Source organism: Pelobates fuscus, chromosome 12 (genome assembly GCF_036172605.1).
Source record: "Pelobates fuscus isolate aPelFus1 chromosome 12, aPelFus1.pri, whole genome shotgun sequence".
In the NCBI taxonomy this organism is placed as follows: Eukaryota; Metazoa; Chordata; class Amphibia; order Anura; family Pelobatidae; genus Pelobates; species Pelobates fuscus.
The window spans coordinates 32913180-32938113 of NC_086328.1; the positions used below are offsets into that span (position 1 = coordinate 32913180).

General features: G+C 41.7%; 1 protein-coding gene across 3 annotated transcripts in view; it reads left to right on the top strand.

Annotated features, from left to right (window-relative positions):
- The window catches only part of GNAO1 (G protein subunit alpha o1), a 182245-nt gene that overhangs the window by 54391 nt on the left and 102920 nt on the right, over positions 1-24934 (top strand). For all 3 annotated transcript variants that reach the window (XM_063437959.1, XM_063437961.1, XM_063437958.1), the window contains exon 3: positions 20606-20747. In XM_063437959.1, coding sequence (XP_063294029.1) covers positions 20606-20747 — 142 coding nt within the window. The remainder of the gene's footprint in view (positions 1-20605; positions 20748-24934) is intronic.

Genomic DNA, 24934 nt, shown 5'->3' on the forward strand with positions numbered 1-24934 from the left:
GTAATCACACACCGTAAACAGCCTGAATCCTAAAAGCTCGTGTCTAATGGTCGCCTCGAAGCCTGCGGTCTGCAAACGCTGTCTTAATGTCTGCCCACATTACCAGGAAACTCTGAAAGGAGGCTCGCTGTGCTGGAAAAAAAGGCCCACTTTATGGATTTCTTTTTATGGGAGGAAGACATTAAACACTTTTATTACCTCTGAAAGGGAAAACAATGCGCGACTTGGGAAAGCCTTGATATCTGTGGGGCTGGCAGTGACCGGACGTAACCTGACTTTAATTCGCATTTGTAGCAATGGGTGGAGGAGAAGGACGTGGAAATAAGACCAGATGAGTTTTGCTTGAAAACACCAACCTGGGCCACTTATTTCCTACATGTTATCGTGATCATGACTTAAACACATGGCTCTTATACAACTATTTTCAATCTTCGCACGTTTCCACACACCTCTTATAAACACCTACACATATCTGTGTAGTTCATTGCGTCCTGAACATGTGATGTACCGTGCCGCTATTAACTCCTAGAATAATAACTTCTGGCAAAGGATTTTATTTTCTTCCTCTTTAATGATTTTTTTTTTTTTTAGTATGTGAAACGTATGTTATCACAGTGATGGATAATAGCAGGCTGAGAAATAGCCTTTGTGATGACATTTAGGGACATGAAGTGGATCTGTATTTAAGATTGTTTGTTGATTTTGCTCTTTTTTTGTGTGCTTGTTTTCATTTCCACGTCCAGGGACAGTTGCAACCCTGGTAGTTCCGCCAATTATTATCATTTTTTTGTAGGTTAAGGGGGAGGCACAGCTGTCCGTTTTTGCATGGCGTGCTAGCGGTAGCTGTAGTCTTACCTTAAAGGGACACTATAGTCATCATAACAACTTTAGCTTAATGAAGCCGTTTTTGTGTATAGATCATGCTCCCGCAATCTCAATTCTCTGCCATTTAGGAGTTAAATCACTTTTGTTTCTTTTTATGCAGCCCTAGCCACACCTCCCCTGGCTGCGACACAGCCTGCATGAAACAAAATGGTATAATTTTTCATTCAGATGTCAATGTGCTTTATACGTTTTTAATCTCCTGCTCTGTAAATTGAACTTTAATCACAGACTGGAGACACCTGCAGATTCTGAAAGGTTATTAACATAGCAGAAGATAGGAAATTCTAAATTAAACATAATGTGCAGTAAAGGAAGTTTAAACATTAGTTGTCTCTTTACAGGAAGTGTTTTGGAAGGCTGTGCATGATACATTTAGGGCTGCATATACAAAGTCTTTTAAGTCATAAATGGCATAGAATTGAGCAGTGACTGCAGGGGCCATTTACTACACAGGATCTATACACCAAAACTGCCTAATTAAGCAAATGTTGTTTTGGTGACTATAGTGTCCCTTTAGCTTAAAGTTTGTTTACCTGGCACTATAGTGCCCTGAGGGTGCCCCCACCCTCAAGGTCCCACTCCCGTGGCGCTTAAGAGGGAGGAAGGGGTTAATTACTTAACTTTTTTCCAGCGCCGGGCTCCCTTGGCGCTGGGACTCTCCTCCCTCTTCTTCCGTCATCGGCTGAATGCGCATGCGTGGCAAGAGCCGCGCACATTCAGCCAGTCCATAGGAAAGCATTCTCAATGCTTTCCTATGGACGCTGGCGTCTTCTCACTGTGATTTTCACAGTGAGAAGTGCAAAAGCGCCTCTTGCGGCTGTCAATGAGACAGCCACTAGAGGCTGGATTAACCCATAGGTAAACATAGCAGTTTCTCTGAAACTGCTATGTTTACAGCAAAAAGGGTTACACCTAGCTGGACCTGGCACCCAGACCACTTCATTAAGCGGGTGCCTATAGTGGTCCTTTAATACATAATTTTCTAGTCTCTCCAATGACACATCTGTTTTAGTAGCTCAAATAGTTTCAGGCTATCTTCAATATGTATTCAAACACACAGCAGGATTTATCTCAGGTTAATAAAATAATAAACTGTCACACCAGTCCTGTAAATGCCTCTGCAACAGTTACCCACTAGTGACTGCCCTTGATGGCAAGGGAGTCCAGTTGGTTAATGCACTAACTGAATGCATTTATCCAAACCCTAGATAACTCAGTAGGTAGTGTTTGCTCCTGGGTCATCTCGGTCTTTTAATGAGCTGCAGTCCATACAATTCCTAGTAATAATCTACCATCAATCTATCCCTCGAAGTAAAACATGAATTTGTATCCTGAATCTCTTAATGCTTAAAGCATTTTAAGCTGCATGTGTGGGAAATATCAAATCCATTGCATTTCATTAAACCCTGCATTAGTTCTTCATTTGACAGCTTGCCTTGCGTAAGTTGAGCCACTATCCTGACACCAAACAAATCAGCCATTCTCTTGATTCTCAGTACAAAGAATAAAATGACACAGATTAGTCACATTACCCTTTACATTAGCTGGTTAGCATATTATTTCAACATGGGTTTCTTTAAAGGGCATTGATATTCATGTAATCCTCTCTATTTTTATATTTTGGCATAAATCATTTTTTTTTTTTTTTTCTTTTTTCCTTTTGTATGGCTTTGTTTTTGAGCTATTACAGTTTTCGCGTTGTACAGCCATAGTTATTGTATCTGATGATATTGCAATACAAACAAATTGCAATCCTGGGACAATCTCCAAAAACAAACTTTTGAACTTTTTCATAGAAAAGTCAGTCTTAAAGGGACACTCCAGGCACCCAGACCACTTTTGCCCATTGGAGTGGTCTGGGTGCCAACTCCCACTACCCTTAACCCTGCAACTGTAATTATTGCAGTTTTTTATAAACTAGACAGCCACTAGAGGGCACTTCCTGCTCTATAGCACAGAAAACTGTGCTAGAGTGTCGCTGGACGTCCTCACGCTGTGCCTCAACCAGACCACCCAGGAATGAGTGTGCCTCCAATTACCGTTTGCAACAATGTTGCAAACGGGTAATTGGCAATCAGTGCAGTGTGGTCTGTGTCCTCTGGGTGGCCGCCATTCGGGAGCCGAACACGTGGCGGCGGCCATCTTAAACTACCGAACAGCGGTGTTTTGCCGTCGAGCGTCTGGAACTAAAATCGGACACTCGACTAGGCAAACACCGCTGAGACCTCCAGACTTCCAGGATTTCGTGGGGAAACTACCGAACGGCCCGCCGTTCGGTAGAAAGAAACTCACGAACTAGGGGATTCATGTGAATCCCCCTTAGTCTCTATAACACCAGCAATTTGTCTGTTTCATTCCCTTGTTTGTGACCGACCGCAGGGCCAAAATGCATGGAACTGTTTTCGGATACTTTACCCATGCGGTCGGTCAAATCTTTGGAAACCCATATCTGCCGAATCATTCATCCAAATGACTTGAATTTTGAGTATGTTGTCCCCCTGAATAAGGGCTATCCAGTGATGCTGGATTTAAAGGTGTACCCCCTGTTTTTGGGGTACATCCAGGAATTGGGGAAAAGTGTGTACTGTATAATTGGGTTAAGTGTTAATCTAAGGGGAGGAAATGTGTGGGAGGTACATCCATGTGATTGGTCAATTTCATCCTCCCCCTGGGAGTGTCCTGTATGTACCTGTTTGTGAATAAAAGCCAGGCTGGATGAGCCAGTCGAGAGTTCCTGTTTTAACCTCAAAGTGATGTGTCGTCTCATTATTGGGGGAAGGATTTATTGCATGCTGTTCCAGTTGACTGCTAGGAGTACAAACCTATTCGTATGGTTCCTATTCAATGGTCTACAGCATTCATACGCTTGGGAGAATTTAAAGGTTTCTCGGATTCGGTGATTATGGTGTCTGCCAGAGTGCTTGGAGTCCTCAGGAAGCACTAGGAGCATCCATTAACGGAGGTACCCAGTCGGGGTGCCAGGTGATCCGTTACATAAGTGCTTTCCTATGGGGAAAATCTGACGCTGGAGGTTTGTGAGGACATCCAGCGTCTGATAATGTTCCAAAAGTCAGTTTGGATTTCGGAAGCACTGAGTGTAAAAGGGTCACAGCACCCACACCACTTCAATTAGCTGAAGTGGTCTGGGTGCCTACAGTGTCCCTTTAAATGGGAAAAAATGTGTTGTGAAGATCAATTTATTTAATTGATTAATTATTATTAGTTTGGGCATTTATTTAGCACCAACACATTGCACAGCGCTTTACAATTATTGAAAGAGGATATTTTTTAGAATTGTAGAAGTCCCAGCTCATACGAACTTGCACTGTATAAGGATTTGAGGTAGGCAGATATACATAGGTTTAACCAGAATTCTCAGATCTAACCAGCAGATATATATTATTATATGTAAAAAATTATAACTTTCAAATTCCCTGAAATGCAGTGTTTAGTATGTTTGTGTACAGGTACAGGCAGACCTCTTTCTGTCCCAAAAGAGAAGCTCCAATCAGGAGTCACTTATTCAATGGAGTCTATTCTTTTCCCAAGAACTTCTGTTCATGAGTTAACGGGACAAGTAGTTTATCATTTAGCTACATTTTCATTAAACAGGATGAGTGAAACTGCTGAATAAAATCACTGCTACTAGTCCTGCGCTCAAACTCCCATTACTCCTGGGCGGCAGCAATGACCATAGTACACATCAGTCCAGGAGTAATGGGAGTTTGAGCGCAGGACTAGTTTCTTTGTATTTGTATTCACTTTTGTATCACACAGCTAGGTTGCAATGCTGCTGTCCATCCCATGTGTTCCCTATTAAGGGTTAATAAGCATGTATTGATGTATATACAAAATACCCCTTTCTGTCTCATTAGAGATATTGTTGCCAGAAGCTCAAGGAAGCACGGCAAATGGTAAGAGTAGGACCCACCTAAGAGGTCTGCCTTGACGTGGCAGGTGGGCATACCCTCTCATGGCCACTGGAGGTAACTAAAAACCTACATTTGTTTAAAAATACATAGGGATGTGGAAAAGAGCGCAGGTAACTTTTTTCTTTGGTTTGTACCACTGCTACTATACGTTTACATGCACAACCTAGTTCATCTTTTGTGTCTGTGTGTGTGTGTTACAAGGTGCTCTTTCATGTAGTAGGAAATTCTATTTAAACAATTGTAATTTGTCTTTCTTTTTTTTTTTAAGTGTTCGAAGTCACTGTCCCTTTAATTGTGATTTTCAGAAATGCTTACATGAAAAGCACCTCCCAGAGAATCCAAAGATTATGGAGCAGGGCATTAAATAGGCAGCCAGAATGGTTTTAGCCCAATTCTTTTCATCATTCCATGGTTGATTTTGATAATGTACTGCTTGGCTGAGCGTCAAGTGTTCTATTGGGAGGGTTGGGGGTGGAAGAAGCATTAAGCTAGGTCAAGGAAGAGTTAGAGAAGATGCATTAAGTGCCCAGGCCCTGCTGAATCGGGCAAGGCTTGCTAAAGCAAGATTTGGGGTAATGACAGATAAAACCAGACATATTAGTGGAACCTGAGCGTGAAGGGCTTTTATCTCAGTCTGATGCTATTTATGAATGTCACAGAATAAAAGCAGCTCTTTGTAGTATTATTATGCCTGTTTCTTCCTGACTATGGGGTCCATATCTTCAGGGTCTGACATACTTTTGCTGTCAGTGAGATTTGTGTGTACTGCAGGTTTAAATTTTCTGAAAGGTGTTGTATATTTTTACATGCTTGGTGGGTTATTCCAGTGTCATTCACACTGTATGTTATTGCAGTTAACATGTCTTGAGCACATTTTAGAAAGTGTGCTATGTTAAATAAATAGTTGATTTTACATAATGGGCGGGCATTGGGCAAAGTGTGTTGAGTCCAACCTCTCCTTCACATTTGCTTTTTCTTCACTCGCTTCTTACATGCTTTTCGCCAACTTTGGATGTGATTGCATATTCTTGGCCAGATTTGGCCCAGTTCTTGGCCCGGCTTATATCAGCTCATGGTCAATTCCTGCCAGACTGCCTGCTTATGGTCCGGTCCCGTCCAGGCCACCTGCTTTCTGCCAGCTTCTAGCCAAGTTGCAGGCAATTTATTTATTTTAAATAAAAACGTAACTGAGGGTTTAGAATTTGTTATGCATGATGGCCTCCACCATTTTTAAAAACCTCACATTTGTTCAGTTGTTTATTAATATTTTTTTAAGACACATCCTGGAAGTCCTTCTCTGTAGAACTGGTATCTCTGCTCCGTGGGTTTCTAGAATCACCAAGGACGCCCTATTTAAGTGTTTTAAAGGCAGTGGCTATGTATCTTTGTATTGTTGTGGTTATTCTGATCGCAGCGACTCTCCTCACCTTAGGGCTTCAGTTCTGCAGACTACAGCGGAAATCTTGGATAATGTATTTAGGGAAAGGGAAAAAAAAACCATCAAGTGTTGCAGTAGAGAATTTAATCTGCCTGTCCTATATTTAACTGTGCAAAAATAACCCATGCGGAATTCCTCTGATAAGGCTAGAAAATGCTACTGGTTTGCTTGCCAGCTCAAAAACAACGTCGTACCCATCACGCCAGCAGTTACAGATGTTCCAATTCAGGAGGCCAAAAGGCTCTCGTACTTGAACAGCTTTGCTCTGCACAAAAAACTCTTACCTTTGTATCTTGTTAACTGGAACTACGAAAAAAATACTTTTATTTATTTATTTGTTTTTACTATACAGTTTTTTTTAAAAAAAGCTCTAATGACAGTATTAAGCAAGTCGTTTGATATCCCCTAGTGCTGTCTGAAATACCTGGGTGGGCCGATGCCGTTTAATCCATCATTTGAAATGGTTCATTGTTGAGCAATGATTTTGTGTAATGATATGATTTATGGCAGGCTCATGACCATAGGACCAGGGCCGGTGCAAGGATTTTTGGGTACATAGGCAAAGATGCATTTCCCCACCCCTTCTCCCCCCACAAAATATCTTCTCTTGTGTGCCACTTAACCTTACATTTGTGTTTCTTATACCCTCTTTTAAATGTCTTACCCCCTTAGGTGTATCTTTTCGCCTATTTTTTCCCTATTGTGTGTCGTACACCTCCCTTGTGTATCTCTTACAACCCCCTTGTGTGTCTCTTATCTCCCCTCTTTTTCTCACTCTTACATCCTCCCACATTGTGTGTCTTACTCCTCCCAGCCCCTTTGCGTGACTTGTTCTTTCCCAGTCCCCTTGTGTCTTTTGCTCTTCCCAGCTCCTTTGTGTGTCTTGCACCCCCAGCCCATCTGTCTCCCCTCCCCCCCTGCCCCTCTGTGTGTCTCTTTTTTCCTTCTCAAGCCTTGCTGTGTTTCTTTCGCATCCAGCCCCTCTCCTCTCCCCTTAGTGGTCCCCTTCCCTCCCCTGTCCCTTAGTGTTCCTCTCCCCTTCCCTCCCTATCCCTTGGTGCACCCCCCACCCCTTTAGTGGTCACCTACCTCTCTTGTAGCGTGGCCAAGCAAAGCGGATCCCGGTACAGGTGCTTCAGTTTTCTGCACCCGGCCAGACTGACAGGAAGTGCTCTCAGTGAGCACCACCTGTCAATCCAGCCGGGTACAGGAAACAGAAACTCCTGTACCACGGTCCACTCCGCTCGGCCATGCTACACTCAGTGGTGTATACACACTGACATTTACAAACACTCAATGACAAACAGACAGAGACTCACTAATTTAACACACACATATTCCCCAACAAACATACACTGGCAGATACGCACTGACAGACACAGACGTCACTGACAGACACAGACTCACTGATCTGACACACACTCATTCATTGACTGACAGACACACACTGATAGTCACACACAGACTCAATGACAAACATATTCTCACTGATTTGACAGACACTCACAAACACACACTGACAGACACACTCATACACTCACATGCACACACATATGCTCACAGACACACACATACACTCACTAATTATTAATATTTTTACCTTTACACTGTTTAAGAGGGCGACCCAAGGTCTAGAGCCACCTCTGTGCAGAGGGAAAGCATGAAGGCTGCCTGCTTTATCAACAATAGACACAAGGGACCCAGTGTTCATGACCGTATGGACTGTGTGTATGTATGTGTGACTGTTACTTATGCTGTGTAAATATCTGACGTATATGTAACTGATATGCTGTGTGACTGTGTGTGATTATGTATGTTGTGACTGTGCAAGTGTTTGTGTCTGTGTACAGTATGTAGTACAAAAAAGCAAGCAACATAGGCAACAAACGGTGACCTTTATGAAACCAAGGAATTGAACACACATAGGCAGTTCAAAGAAAGTGAGGCAGGTAACTCTCCTGGATAACTGGGAGGTGTTACTAGAGGAATTTCTAAAGGTGGCGATTTCTTTTTAAATAAGTACTTTAAAGGGAAACTCCAGTGCAAGGAAAACAATCCGTTTTCCTGGCACTGGAGGGTCCCTCTCCCTCCCACCCCCCAATCCCCGGTTACTGAAGGGGTGAAAACCCCTTCAGTCACTTACCTCAGGCAGCGACATGTCCCACGTCGCTGCCTGCTCCTCCCCAGCCGCTCCACCTTCTTCCTTCGTCGGCCGGTGGGCGAGACTGATCCCGCCCACCGGCCGAGGAGACCTGGCGCACCCCATAGGAAAGCATTGAAAATGAATTTCATTACTTCCCTATGGGGAATAGAGTGACGCTGGAGGTCCTCACACAGCGTGAGGACGTCCAGCGACGCTCTAGCACAGATAATCTGTGCTAGGAACCAGGAAGTTCCCTCTAGTGGCTGTCTAGTAGACAGCCACTAGGGGAGGACTTAACCCTGCAAGGTAATTATTGCAGTTTATAAAAAACTGCAATAATTACACTTGCAGGGTTAAGGGTAGTGGGAGTTGGCACCCAGACCACTCCAATGAGCAGAAGTGGTCTGGGTGCCTGGAGTGTCCCTTTAATAACATAAGCCAGAGGGAACATGCAGTTAACCCCGAAAACCCGTCAGCAAGCTGAAGTGGTTTAGGAACTGGACTGTCACTTTAAAAAATTTCTTTATTTTTGTATTTTTTATTTTTTAAAGTTACTTTTAGAAAACAAAACTTAAGAGTTAGGATGTGGTGTTCATATGTGTGTGTATAAAATAATAAAATGTGTTTAAAAAAAACAAATGTTTTTATGAAAACCAGGGCAAGTACTTGGTGACGTCTGGAGTGAGTGTGTGTTTTTGTATATATTGTTTTTTTTTTATATATATATATATATATATATATATATATTTTTACATTTTGAAGTTTTTGTGAGTTGTTTTTAGAGATGCGCTATGTTGATGAGAAATGATCAGTCAGCAAGATCTAAAGTGTATTTCTCCCAAAGCAATCATATTGTATTGTTTGTTCATGTGCAGCAAATCAGCAAGCAATTCACTGGGTACAATGTTACTGGCTCGGAATAAAAAGGCTTGTGAATTAAAATCCAGTCAGGGTAGAATAAAACCAGCTCTCTCCGGTGGGATCTTCAAAATAAGGAAGGTTGCCAGCTGTATGCCTCTTCTGAAGGGGCAGAAAACACAAACACAAGAACGCTTGAGGATAAAATCTAAAGAACAATGGGCAAACATATCCCTGGAGATGTAAATAAAATATTTCCAATGGGGTACCATCATTCACACCTCAGTGTTCTGTTTGGGAGAATAAAGACACTGATACTCCATTCTGTCATATGAAACGAGCCAGATTTGCCCAGGAGACTCTGAGGGCATGTCCATTAATTATCATCCAAGAAGAACTGTGTTATCTGGGTGATAGATTGCCTGACCAGTGTCCAAGTCGGGTATTCTATTATTATTTCAGAAGATTCTGATGCTTTGTACTGGTGGTTACCACAGGAAAAATCAAGAGCTATAGGGCTAAAATCCTAATGATAGAAATAGCACCTTTAAACGTGTCAACTGCTCTATATGTATTAATTGATCATACAATTATCCCTTTTTATGCTGTTTTTTTCCTAATTTGGGGGACACATCCTACCAATCCTTGCTGCCTGTTTCAGGGTCCAGTTATTGCTCAAAATAGCCTTTTTTTTTCTTTTTTTAGAACTTTGCAGGGGCTCTAAGACATTCCATGGATATGCAAAATCCAGTCCTGTCAACATTCATGATGAATAAGGTGCATACCACTCAAGTGTCCTGATTTAGGCGGGACAGTCCCTAACTTGTATCCATATCCCTCTGTCCCGCTTTTCTATGCTAATCTTACCATTTTCTATGAGCTCCATATTATTGGTATGTCTGAGTGTATGACAGAGCTCAAGTGGAATAATACTCCCAGCAATGTGTAGTTTAACCCCTTAAGGACACATGACATGTGTGACATGTCATGATTCCCTTTTATTCCAGAAGTTTGGTCCTTAAGGGGTTAGAAAAGTGTTAGAATAAGATACATACCGTAGTTCTAAATTACATTTTAGTTGCATAAATTGTTATTAATAAGTCACCTAAAATTTGTCCTCCCCACTCACTCCGCTAATATTTAAGTGTCCCTCTTTATCTATTTGAAATGTTTGGAGGTATTAAAATGGCATGTAGCACTGTGATGACATTGACCTGGCAACCACATATCAACTTCCTGACTGGCCACATCCCAGTCAGTCACTGTTTATCTAACTGTGAATTTGTTATAAGTGTGTTAATCATGCGCCCAAATAAATTTGTACTGCATGCTTATGCCACAGCCGTTTCCCGCGTAAGCCAAGATGAGACATAGTCTTTTGAGCTACACATAGGCCTCATGAATGCGTTTGATGGCACAGGGCACCAAGGCAACTTTGGAAGTACCAAAAATAAGGCCATAAAGTTACATTTAAACAGGGATGTACGTTCTTGATCCAGCTTCCAGACTACATTTCCCAGAATTCTCTACTGGCTGGAAAGCATGGTGGAAAAAGTGATTTTTTAAATATTTTATTTACTTCGAGCTACTGCACTTGCTTCTCAGAAGGCAAACGCCGGCTTCCTGTCTTCATTACTTATTTATTTCATTTTTTGATAATTTGGAAAATAAAAATGAAGACTGCAGGTGCATAAACCACAATAAGTAGTAGCAGAGATATGTCACATTACTTAAAGAGCATTAAGCATAATGTGTCTTGTGGGATATAATTTCCATATAATCCCCACTGGGAATTTATCCCTTTTCCTGATGCGTTTAGCATACAATGGAATACAAAATGAAATACAAAAGACAACTGTTAGGGTTACAGAATTTTGCAATGTGTTCTGTTTGTTTTTAGTGGTAATTTAAGGACATTTGTATTGTCACATTTGCACTTACGTTAAGTCTCATGTGTTTAGAACATTTCCTATTGTACACCCAGTGTCCTCTCCCCAACTATCAACTAAACCACATGCTTTGTATATTCTGCACGCAACTTAACTAGTATGGAATGAATGGCAATTTTTTGTGACATTTATGGATACTGCATTAAAGGAAAACTTAAAATACAAAGATGTATTCCTAATACTAAAGGATCCCTCTTCTCTCCCCCTCCCTCCCTTTTACCCTGGTAGTATATAAAGTGGTAAAAAAAAAGCCTTTAAACATTTACCTGATTCCAGTGCTAACGTCCCTTGGTGCTGGGTCGGGCTCCTCCCAACATAGGTGGGCATTAGGCTTTCCCCATAGGAAAGCATTGCCTTAATGCTCATGCTGGTAGGAGTCTGTATTTCAGCTTGAAACGCTACATATGCAGAGTTATTGGCACTTGTGTGCTTTGGACAGGTTGCTCCCCCGCCCCAGCACACGTGACTTTATTCCGGGCTGCAAATGTCAATTCTGTGCATAGATTACATTTGTTGTCAGAGTGCACTGCACAAGCGGTGTGCACTACCTTACAGGCAGAGCGATTGCAATGGAAAGCTAGCTATCCCTTCCCTCCCTGTTGGTGCTCCCTCCCGCCTCCCTCCAAGTAACAGTTAAGTTTAAAAACAAAACAAACAAAAAAGAGCTACCTCCCTCAGCCTCCCTCCCTTTGCCAGCCTGAAGTGTGCGTATGCTCTCTGAGCTGGCAAGAGGTTTAATCACAACTTCTCTACGAGAATCCTGTGATTGGACAGTGCATGGCCCCTGTCCCATGCTGGGAGTTTTGCCAGGCGCTGGGTTCCAGGTGAGTAAAGTGCTTATTTTACAGCTCTGAAAACAGAAGAGGGGGACCTGCCAATAGGGCAGATTACACCAGAAAGGGCCCCTCCTCCAAAGGATTAAAGTAAGAGTCAAGTAGTCATTTTAGAATGGTCGGATGTGGCTGTATACCCATACACATGCGCATATTTTGCTGGTACAAGCATGCCTCATGTCTGTGGTTTGAAAAGGATCTGTCACTGTCTGGTCACAGGGTCCAGGGGAAAGGTCTAAGTCTGTCAACCTGTCCCTCGCAAGGACGCCATCCTCTTCCTGGCGCTTCAGCTGCCAGGAGCCAACGTCACTGATGTACTCATCATTGAGGTCTATGGAGGATCCCGCAATATTCTCCATAGAATGAGCTAGTATCCCTGCAGCTGTCACTGGTGAGTCCAGCTTTGTCAGGAGGAGGAAAAATACTGAGACCAAGTAGTCTCTAATTTGTCTCAGTATATCTTTTGACTGGGTTGTTATTTCAGTGAAATCCCAACACATTCAATATAAGAATTTCATAAAGATTCTATCCTTGAAATACTCATTTTGTAGGGGGCGATGCAGTACCGCTTTAAGCATTTTAAAATTTATTTTTATGTACTTGTACACATTTAAGCCCCTTAGCCGTTTAAATTGGTCTTTCTTTCTCCCTGATGCTGAAATCCTGACCAATCCCAACCAGTGAACTTATGTTTCTTCATTTAAAGAACCCCATTTCCATGAAGCAGACAAGAAGAATAGCATTTTCGGTTAGCGTAATAACATTTAGATTAAAGTAGCGTGTATGCTAATCTATGTTTAATTATAAGAGATGCAACCTCTTCAGGCTGCTCTCCAGGTTACATTGGATTGTCTACTGTACACAGTTAGCAAGTTTTATTCAGATCATTCCCAGTAACAGATGTTTGCCTTTCATACCATATTTTTCTTTAAGCAAAACCAGAGGTAGCGATCAGGCTAGCATCCTGTATTCATGTCTATGATCCAACCATAATTCTGTCTCTCCTTCGTTTCCCTTTTCACATCCTCTGTATTTTCTTTGCCCTGCTCTCTCCCTCCTCTGTGAGGTTAAATCTACTCCTGTTGAACCCCCAAGCATTGCATTGTATAGAGATGCCCAACCCCCAACAATGTCCCTTTCTATCAGACTTCTTGCTATTCTCCGATGCAGAGCAGTGTAACCCCCTCCATGACATTGCCAAATGCAGAGACCCTTACATGGAGAGGTACAGCATCACTGAGAGTAATTGATTGGAGAACAAACAGAAGAAATGCACTAAATACAAAACCCGAAAAGAAGTGAGGATTCCTTCAGCCCTACTGTTCACTTGTAATGTAAATGGGCACACTAACACTTTGTTAGGTATATTTATCTGTGTTCGTCTGAACACTTGGGTATGAAATATTTATACATAACATGATTTCTAGATAAAGAATTTAGTATATATGTTTACTGTTGGATAGAGGTAGCAGAGTCCACCAGTTTTGTGGTGGATTACGAAAGACGTTGTCACTCCACTGCCAGTTTGGATAGCAATTTGTTTCCGAACCCAGAAACTGTGGCACAGATATTGTACGTAATCTTGAATTTCTTCCAGGTAGGTATCATATTTAAGTCAATACATTTCTAATGTAAAATTGTTTGAGTAACGGACCTTCTCAGCTTTAAATTCAGAATTACTAAACTTGTTACACCACCACCTAGTTTGACTCTTGTGTTTTGTCTGTTCAACAACTCTGTAGCAAACATTGGCATTTTATAGGAACTAATAATTTATTGGTTACACTGGACATCTGATATACTGCATCAGCTTCTCTCAAACAATGGGCATAGACAAACTCTACTTGTTTATTGTAGGCAGTTATAGAACCTAACACAGAGTAAATCCATTTTAGATTTTTCAATACACTATTTCCGATTGTCTTGTGGCCTGCTATTACCACTTTTCCTTTTTTTTTTTTTCCAAGTGCAGCCACTACGAAGTCTCGAGTTATCTTTAGGAACAAAACGGAACAACAACTTACAAGGCTTGCATTTCTGTTTTGGCAATCGAAGAATAACGCTTGGCAATGTACCCTGGACTGCTCTGTCACTCAGAGTATCTGTGTCACCATAAATTGTCACCTCTGCTGTTCAGAGACGCTCTCTGCATAGAGCTGTGAACAGAATCTCTTTGTCCCTTCTCAGCGAGAGCTGGAAGTGACATAGAAAAGAAACGTAGATTGAACTTTCTATTTTTGTTTGGTGAGGTCAGATAATTGGTACACCACCAGTATGATATTGACATTTTTTTTAATGCAGCTTAAGATACAGATCAACTATTTAAAATTTACTGCATACATTTAATTTAATGCATCAAACCTCATATTAACTACTCTTAGTTGAACATTTACTAACCTGTAATCACAGAGTATCATTTGTTTGAAGGTTACTTGAATTAATTTAATTGTTCGCTTCCGTATAGGGACGTTTTGCGCACGTTGGGGATGTTTTGCGCATGAACTGTTAAATTAAACTCAGCTGTCTTTGGAAGCACATAAACTGGGGTGGAAACTCATTGTATTGCAGCGTCTAGCTCCTATCGTTCACAAGTGACAGTGGAAAGTGGTAACAGTTAACTAATGTTACAATAATGTGATACTGCTACACTGGGAAATGTATGGACCGCAGCTCATATCCGTATTATCTTATTATTATAATTATTATAAATATCATTTGGCTTTCCATTCTCTAAATATATTCTTCACCAGGAGTGCCCAAAAGATAGATCCCCAAATGTCGTACAGCTCCCATGCCTTTAGAATGACAAAGCATCATGGAAGCTGTAGTTTTAAAACATCTGGGGATCTACCATTTTGGCACCCCTCTTCTTCACCATAGAGCACAAAATGGATGACCTACCAGTAGTCCCATAAAGACTACAGAATATCTGCAATATAGGGGGTGGATGTTTTGTAGAATAAAGCAGATGACCCTAATAGGTTGAGTTTTGGTTCTTCTAGATTCCATTCTAATTAAGACTTTCATACAGATATCTCACAGCATGCTTTTCTTCGAATGGTGGACGTGATATAGAGTGGTTCCTCACAGACTTTGAGACCCGATGTAAGAAATAGAAAACTATTATCCATAATTAGAGTGGAAAATATACATTTCCCAGGATTTGACTCTTTCTCTGTTGACTACCATGTCCAATTGACTGCATAAAGGTTTACATAATTCTATTAAGAGGCTTACCTTGCTCAAATGGGCTAAATACTCTCGAGCAGGTTGTGTGTATGTGCAAGTGATACTTTTGTGTCCTATAGAAGGTGCACATAGCAAAGCTGACAAAATAAGATGGACTGTCTCCTCCAGAACCAAAATATTGTCAATTTTAGCTCCTTCATTTTGCTTCAGTACTGTTTGGAGCACAATCATTTATTTTTTTATTTTTTACGTCTTTGTTAAATACATATTAAATCATTTACTGGCTTGCACTTTCTGGTTATTAGAAACCAGTAATGTATTAATTCTTGGATGCAGTCTGGACTGTGTGTTACTCCTAATCCCCAAATCTTTCAGTGGCATTTTACATTTCCCTTATCTTTACATGTTTGTAGACTGCTTCATCTGTCTATTGCTAATTTAATATTTCATTCAAAGCCACACACCTCACTTTCCAGTCGGGATTTGCTCCTGGTCCTTGACCTCCTTTTTGGGGTATCCTATGGTCAGACAGCAACCTACCAAATACAAGTAGATCAAATAGTCTTGAAATGTAAGAAAGGCTAAAACAAGTACTAACGGCAAAAGCAGATGTGTGGTGGTTCCTCTAATAGGGTAAAAAGACTTTTCAGGCACATCCCAAATTGTGATGGTAGGTTGTCTGTTGTGTCACGTTTCATCCGTAGGTGGAAGTGAAAAGCTGAAGAACTGGGTGAATTTATGATGCAGTAATGTAATTGCTTCTTTTCATTGTTAACAGGCAATGTTCTAGACCATAGCAGCACAGAATAGCATTATTTCCTTTAAAAAAATTACGGGCCATAGGAACTGCCTCCATCCTAACTATAAGATAAAGCCAGGGACTTATGAAAGTATTTAGAAAATTGGGCAGACTAGATGGGCCAGATGGTTCTTATCTGCCGTCACATTCTATGTTTCTATGAGATAATGGAATTAGAAAAACAAAATAGCCTTCAAGATATATGAAGAGGAGCCCTGGATAGTGCATACCACCAACTGCTCGTTTTGTTCAGATTGGAGTAAATGATACCTTGGGAGACTTTAGGTGACTTTGCATCTCTAAAGTAGTAGCCAATAGCCCATTTTTTTTACTTTAAAAGCGTTTAGAAATGTACCGTAAAATTCCTTATAAAACGGGGGACCATTTTGTCTGCCATATAATCTGGAATCCCCCGAATTTGAAGACTTCAATGTCTGTTTTTGTCAACCACATTCACTAACTTAATTTCCAAGGCTAGGTGTTTGTTTAAAGGGCTCTATGTCAACATGTAAGTTCTCTGTGTTTTCTCAGTGCAGAGTCTGTTACGTCCTTCATCACCTGAGTGCAGCCACTCAATGCATCCACATCTTTACTTACTGGAGATCTTCCCACCACAAACAGCACTCCAATATCAGACATCAAAACATTGATGTCTGCTTTGCCTGCGGTTAGGTGATCTTCAGTATTAGAGTCACACATACACATACAGACTCCAGGCACCACGACCACTTCAAATCACTGATGTGGTCATGGTGCTTGGACTAACCCTTTAATAAATGCACCATAATTGAAAACGGCAAGCATTTTTGTCTGCTTGGAGGTTTTTAGCTAAACTGTGGGAAAAACAAATGTATTCACACTAAGATTCAAAACTCCGGATAAGCTGTATCACTACTCCATTACTCTCTTCCAAATAATTTATAATAGATGGGATCCTTGGCAAACGATCCACTTCTCTGTTAAAAATGTGTTTTATTGCCTCTGCAATTCTCCTCCTTTCTTCCTCTCTCCTTATCCTTCTATGTAAATATATTGTTTAGTTTTCTAATCATTATTATTATATATTGACGCATGTATTTTTTGTTTTGTCCTGCATTACATGTATACACCGCAACACTTTTTTTTTCTGAATAAACCTCAGTATAACATGCAAATATGCAGATGAGCATATGGCATACTCACGTTTTCTTTCAACTAATTACTTTTTATTAGGGTGTCGCTTTTTATGCCAAAGCCAAACTGTTTAAAAATTGGTTTAAGTGGATTTCCTGTTGTCAAGATATAGTTGATACAAAGTCATATCTGGAAAAGATAATTTCTTTCATCCTTATCACAAAGTTGCTGTAAGGAGTTTGGTGGCCAGCAACAGATAAAGAAGACTAAACCATCATTATTTGTTAGTGGTAACTTTGTATAACCGAAGAGGACGACTAGGGGAAGATATTGATGGAAATCCACTTATGTGCCTCAAATTAGTGACCGACTCGTGACACAATAGGGGACATTTCTAGTGGCTCTGACTTGTGAGATGGGGAAAAAGGGCCAAGTGATATTTTGATTGGGATGGAATAAAAGGGGATGGGATTTGGAAAAGAAAGAGATATGGTATGGTATTCACTCTGTTATCTCTAAAGGGGCATTTTCGACTATAATGGATCTATCCTCTTTTCAATCTATAATATAGACAACAATATTAAAACCACCTGCCTAATATTGTGTAGGCCCCCCTCCTGCTGCCAAAACTGCTCTGATGCAAAGAGGTATGTACTACAGAAGAACTCTAAACGTGTCCTGTGCTATCCAACACCAAGACAAGCAGATCCTTTAAGTCCTGCAAGTTGCAAGGTGGGGCCTCTATGGATTTGATTTGTTTTTTCAGCACATCCCACAGACACTCAATCAGATTGAGATCTGGGGAATTTGGAGGCCAAAGCAACATCTTGAACTGTTTGTCATGTCCAAACCATTGATGAACAATGGTGCATTATACTGTTGAAAGAGGCCACTGCCATCAGGGAAGGGGTGTACGTGGTCTGCAACAATCTCTTGGTAGGTGGTACATGTCAAAGTAACGTCCACATGAATGCCAGTGTCCCAGCAGTACATTGCCCACAGCATAACATTGCCTCAGCTAGCTTGCCGCCTTCTTCCCATTGTGCATCTTGCTGCCATCTCTTCCCCAGGTAAACAAGCTCTACACTGACCTGGCCCATCAACCTCATCTAAAAAAAAATGTGATTCATCAACCAGGCAACCTTCTTCCTTTGTTCTTACGCTCACATCTCCATTGAAGGTGCTTTCGGCGGTGGATGCAACCCCATACGCCGCAAACTGAGATGCAATGTGTGTTCTGACAACTTTTTATCATGGCCAGCATTACGTTTTTCAGCAATTTAAGCTACAGTAGCTCTTTGGTGTGATTGAAGCAGATGGGCTAGCCTTTGCTTCCCACGTGCATCAATGAGCTTTGGGCGCCTATGACCCTGATGCCGGTTCACCGGTTGTCCTTCCTTGCACTACTTTTTGTGTGTACTAACCACTGAATACCGGAAACCCCCATAAGACTTGGCCATTTTTCCTGCTACCAAAACCCGATATAAAAGAACTGACTGTTCACTTGACACCCCTTGACAGATGCCTATGTAGCAATATAATCAATGTTATTCTCTTCACCTGTTAGTGGTTTTAATATTGTGGTTGATCAGTGCATATTTAAGAAAATGGGGGTAAAAAACTATTTGAAATAATAAAAGGTGCTCACATATGAAGTTGCTTACCTTTAGTAAGCACTACACAAGGAAGCGATCAACCAATCAAGATACTTCAGCAGATACTGACTCTATCCCCCAAATCCTTCCACAGCAGGGTTTTATGGTCAAAAAAATAGGTTTTGGGAGTTGTAGTCCAGCTACCAGTATTCAAAATTATAAAGTTAAAAACATTCATTGTGCTCACTATTGATCTGTGTAACATACTGCTTTTTGGATCTTTAGTGAAAACAATATAGGGTAGGAGGGGAGGCCTAGCAAGGATTAGCAAATGGTTAAAATGATATATATAATTATTTAAAATATACACACTCTCGCTCTGATCTTTGTTATCCTTACCAGTCTTGTGGTTAAACTCTGATTTATTGTCAATTCAGTAAGTATATGAGCTATGACATCATGTACAGTAGTACAGCAAGCAACAGGAAGGACACATTTTAGAACTGGGTTGGTGGGATTAGGGAGCAGAATTCTACAAAACTTTTTTATTTTATTATTTTTTGCAATAATTATACAAAATTGAACACCGGGGAAAAATTTTATTTCAGTCAAAAGCTATAAAATGAGGATTTGTTTGTGTCCATAGTGTGCCATGAAACATTCTGACACTTTCCCATAGTGTTCTTTATATCTGGAGATGCTTGCAATCTCTTAACAGATCCCCTTTTTAAATTTGTCTTGTTATGCTCATCTCTTCATATCCATGAAGCTTCAGTAGATTCTTATTTTTCTGTTATGTTACCATCATAGGATTAAGATTCAAATGCCGACCCTCTCTCCCTCCCTCTACCCATTAATATCGAGCTCTCTGCTCTGCATCCCTGCACTTGTACTCCTGAAAGCTCATTATATGACCGATTGCTCAATGGTGAGTTTGGACTGAGCAGTGTCTAACTGCAAATATGATTAGGTTTGATTTATGCTGAGTCTCCAAATAGCGGTAAATCAGAGATTGACATTTTAAGTGGTGTGAGAGCACTTAGACTGCATCCATTATTTCATGTTCATAAAATCTCTAAAATGGTCTTCCCTGATGGGCGAGCTTCCTGGAATCTAACCTGCTTCATTCATACACTCACCGTAATGGGATGTTCTTGAGAATGAATAATTTATGTAAATTTGTGGTTGATTGGGAGGAGCCATCTTAGTGCATTTGTTCACATTTAAAGTTCTTAAAGTTAGGGTTACCTGTTAAAGCATGAATTGTTGGTAAAACAAAGCGAATTTCACATTTTATGTCAAAATAGCTGAACTAAAAAACATCTCAGAGTTGGCTATGTTTTCAAATTTAAAATTTACTTTGAATTTTCTACAATTTACACTTTAGTGAGTAACCATGTCAATATCCAGACTGGCAAGGATACTAGGCTTTATGTGTCATGGTAGCCTGCACAAAACCCTCCCAGACGTTCTGTGGCTGTCCAATCACAGACTTCCCAGTGCAGATCAATGAGAAGTCTGTGTAAGGCAGGTACTCAATTTCCTGCATTTTGTGTTAAGCTCCACTGAGCTAAACAAACCAGGAAGTAACAGGACTGGTTGTCTGACAGCCAGGGGGGTGTAACAAGGTACCTTATAAATGTGCCAATTTCTAGTGAAATCTACATTTTTTTTTTTTTAAATGAAACAGAGGACACACTTTTCACATATAAAGCACGACAACAAGTGAAAGTACTTTAGGGGTGTGGAGGGTCAAGTAGATGCAATTGCTATCCTGTAGTAGCGTTACTTCATTCACAGTAATCATTCAATATTTGATTTATAAATAAAGATGGTTGAGACATCTCTAAACATGTTTTGTTCCTTTGCAGGATTATTCATGAAGATGGGTTCTCAGGCGAGGATGTCAAGCAGTATAAACCTGTGGTTTATAGCAACACTATCCAGTCCCTGGCAGCCATAGTCCGTGCCATGGACACGCTCGGCATTGAGTATGGTGACAAAGAACGAAGGGTGAGTCCCAGTTTTTTTTAGTTATTACCTAGACGCAAGCTTTGAGACACTGCCCTTGCGATGGTTCCCTAATATAACGAATGTACGGCTTGTCCCAATGGAGAACGTGGATAGCTTTCCTTCCCAAACTAGTCACTGGGTTAAATAAAGTACTATTCTAAAGTATTAAATGCAGAGCAGTTTTTGTTGCTGTTGGGAGATCCGAGAATAATGTTGCCTGGCAGTATGTAGAATTCACATGCTTCCTGTAGTAAACCAGTTTATTCATGTCTGTAGGATCCTATAAGGTCACAGCTGTAGTTAATGGATTTGTATTACATATAATCCGTCTGCACTAATCATATTTATATTATTTTTTTCTTGTGATGTTACAACTTTTAAATGTATTAAAAAAAAAAAGTAATCGCATCCCTGTACAGTCCAGACACAACCAGGGCACATAATGTATTCAAGGGGGAGAATGGAAAAGGGCAGATCTTGACACTTATGGAAAAGGGCAGATCTTAAAATAATGATGATGGATGCACTCCGTTTCAGCGTAGAAGTTAATACACCGGATTTCAAAATTTTATTTTTCTGACCTCACAAGCAAGTAGTGGTTATTATATTAAAAGTCATGGGAAGTGCTTGGTAACCTTTAAAAAGTGCAATTTTCTTCTTACAAAATACAGCCTTCAGTATGTAAGTGTTATTAGAATCACTTAGAAGCAACCTGATCAGTGGCGAATGGTGAAGTTGTAAGCCAGTGGGGCGCCAGATTACTCCCAAATAATTTTACTCCTTCCTGTACCGTACAGAGATACTCGTAGAATACAGAGAGCTGACCATAATACAGAGAAGATCATACAATAAAACAAGCTGGGCACAACATAAAGATATTTATACAATACATAGAGCTGAGTACAATACAGATATTACCATACCACAAACAGAGCTGAGATACTTATACATTACACAGAGCTGGGTAGACTGCAGAGATACCCATACAATGGGTAGAGCTGAGTAAAATATAGAGAAATAACACACAGAGCTGGGCTCAATAAGGAGATACTAACAACTATCCCACACAGCCAGGATCACTGTGATGGATTACATAGAGCTGCAATACAGAGAATTCGCACACAATACATGTCTCTGTATAATGATCCACTTCTCTCTATGTATTCCTAGCCCTCTCTTAGTTCTCCCTTACATGATCTTATTTTCAGTAGTGCTGCTGCTATAGTAACTTCCGCTTTCTATTACCGTATAAACTCGAGTATAAGGCGAGTTTTTCAGCACATTCTTTGTGCTGAAAAACCCCCACTCGTCTTATACTCGAGTCACTGTCTGTATTATGGCAGCTTACATTGCCATAATACAGACAGGGGGCTGTGGCGGCTGCAGAGCTCTTACTTACCTCTCCTGCAGCTCCTGTCAGCTCTCTCCTCCTCCGCGCCGGTCCGTTCAGCACCTCGGTCAGCTCCCAGTGTAAGTCTCGCGAGAGCCGCGGGGTCATAGTGCGGCTCTCGCGAGACTTACAGTGTGAGCTGACAGAGGTGCTGAATGGACCGGCGCGGAGGAGGAGGGAGCTGACAGGAGCTGCAGGAGAGGTAAGTAAGAGCTCTCTGCCAGCCCCCTCGTACACAGTGCCCATCCACTGGACCACCAGGGAGTGAGAGCCCCCCTCCCTGCCATGTATCAAGCAGGGAGGGGGGACGAAAAAAAATATTAATAATAATAAAATAAAATAAAAAAATAATAATTAAAAAAAAATAATATAACAAAAAAACTATTAATATTAAAATAATAATAAAAAAATAATAAAAATGCCCACCCCCCACCAAGGCTCTGCATCACACTCTGCATCACACACACACACACTGCACTCATACACACACACTGCACTCATACACACACACTGCACTCATACACACACACTGCACTCATACACACACACTGCACTCATACACACACAGTGCACTCCTACACACACAGTGCACTCCTACACACACAGTTCACTCCTACACACACAGTTCACTCCTACACACACACTGCACTCATACACACACACACACTGCACTCCTACACACACACACTGCACTCATATACACACTGCACTCATATACACACTGCACTCATATACACACTGCACTCATATACACACTGCACTCATATACACACTGCACTCATATATACACACACACACTGCACTCATATATACACACACACACTGCACTCATATACACACACACACACTGCACTCATATTTACACACACACACACTGCACTCTTACACACACACACTGCACTCTTACACACACACACTGCATTCACACACACTGTAAATAAATATTCAATTAATATAATTTTTTTAGGATCTAATTTTATTTAGAAATTTACCAGTAGCTGCTGCATTTCCCACCCTAGTCGTATACTCGCGTCAATAAGTTTTCCCATTTTTTGGGGGTAAAATTAGGGGCCTCGGCTTATATTCGGGTCGGCTTATACTCGAGTATAAACGGTAATTATGTTGCTGATTTGAAAACGTCAGCTGCTACAATATCTCTCCGCACACAGTGTACACATGGTTAAAACATCAAGATACTGAGACTCCAACCACTTCAGCTACTCCAGACTCACTATTAGCTGTCAGCACACAGTGTACACAGGGTTAAAGCAGCAGGGAACTGATGGACTACTTATAACCTTTGCAACTGGCAATATAATAATCTGCAGTGGTAATATGCTGAAGCTGAAATAAACAATAATGATGCATATTTTTAAAGTTACAGTGTATGTATAAAAAGTGTATTTTTATGGTGTCTGGCGGAATGCTTGGAGTCCTCGGGAAGCACTAGGAGCATCCATCAACGGAAGGTACCCGGTCGGGGTGCCAGCGGTTCCGTTACAGTGGCAGCGGTGGGATGGCGTCCTAGTGCGAGGAGAAGCAGCGTAGAGACACCGGTAACGTTTGGAATTACAATTTGAGGGCAACGCTAGTATTCGTACAGCGCCCCTGTTCACAGCAAACATGACCTATCGCGTTGACGTTTCTGGCAACCCTGCGCAAGTTGGATGCGGAGAATCGAGCGGTATGGGAATTTGAACTCCGATTGTGGAGATTGGGGCTGTGGGCAACCGGTCTCTCTCCCCAGCGGCAGCCAGCATCCCAGGGAGAGGAGATTGTCGGTCCCTCGTCCCTGCAGCAACCATCATCCCAGGGAGCCGAAGGTGTCGTCTTTCCTCCCCAGCGGCAGCGTGAGTCCCAGGGAGCCGAAGGTGCCGTCCTTCCTCCCCAGCGGCAGTGCGAGTCCCAGGGAGCCGAAGGTGCCGTCCTTCCTCTCCAGCAGCAGTGTGAGTCCCAGGGAGCCGAAGGTGCCGTCCTTCCTCCCCAGCGGCAGTGTGAGTCCCAGGGAGCCGAAGGTGCCGTCCTTCCTCCCCAGCGGCAGTGTGAGTTCCAGGGAGCCAAAGGTGCCGTCCTTCCTCCCCAGCGGCAGTATGAATTCCAGGGAGCCAAAGGTGCCGTCCTTCCTCCCCAGCGGCAGTATGAATTCCAGGGACCCAAAGGTGCCGTCCTTCCTCCCCAGCGGCAGTGTGAGTCCCAGGGAGCCAAAGGTGTCTGGCGGAGTGCTTGGAGTCCTCGGGAAGCACTAGGCGCATCCATCAACGGAAGACACCCGGTTGGGGTGCCAGCGGTTCCGTTACAGAGGGCACAACACCGCCCATCTAGCGCCAGTGGGTGGGCTGGGGGGGGAGACACGATATTTCCCGCTATATTTTAATAACCCCCACATACTGACCGGAGAGATCAACCCCCCCCCCTACCCCCTTATTTATTTTAATGTCCCCCACCTGATCCCATGGGTGGGGGCATAGGACAATTTCCTCCTCCTACTTCACATTCCCCACCCTCATGGCATGGGGCCGTTCTAGCAACTGGTCAGAAATAGCTGCATCGTTGCTAGTTTTAAATGTTTTGTAGATATGCTCCCCATCTGCCACATTGACTTCTGATAATATGGGGTTTTATTTGGATTTATTTTACTTTGTCTGCTGGTCAGCTGCAACATAATGAAGCCTTGCATTGCTGGCACTGTCAGTGGCAAGTAGTACTTAACATTATCATTCACTTGCAAAAAAGTAAGTGAATGTTAACTTGCAAAAGCATTCAGTTTTGAATGTTAATAAAACAGTTGCTTTATGAA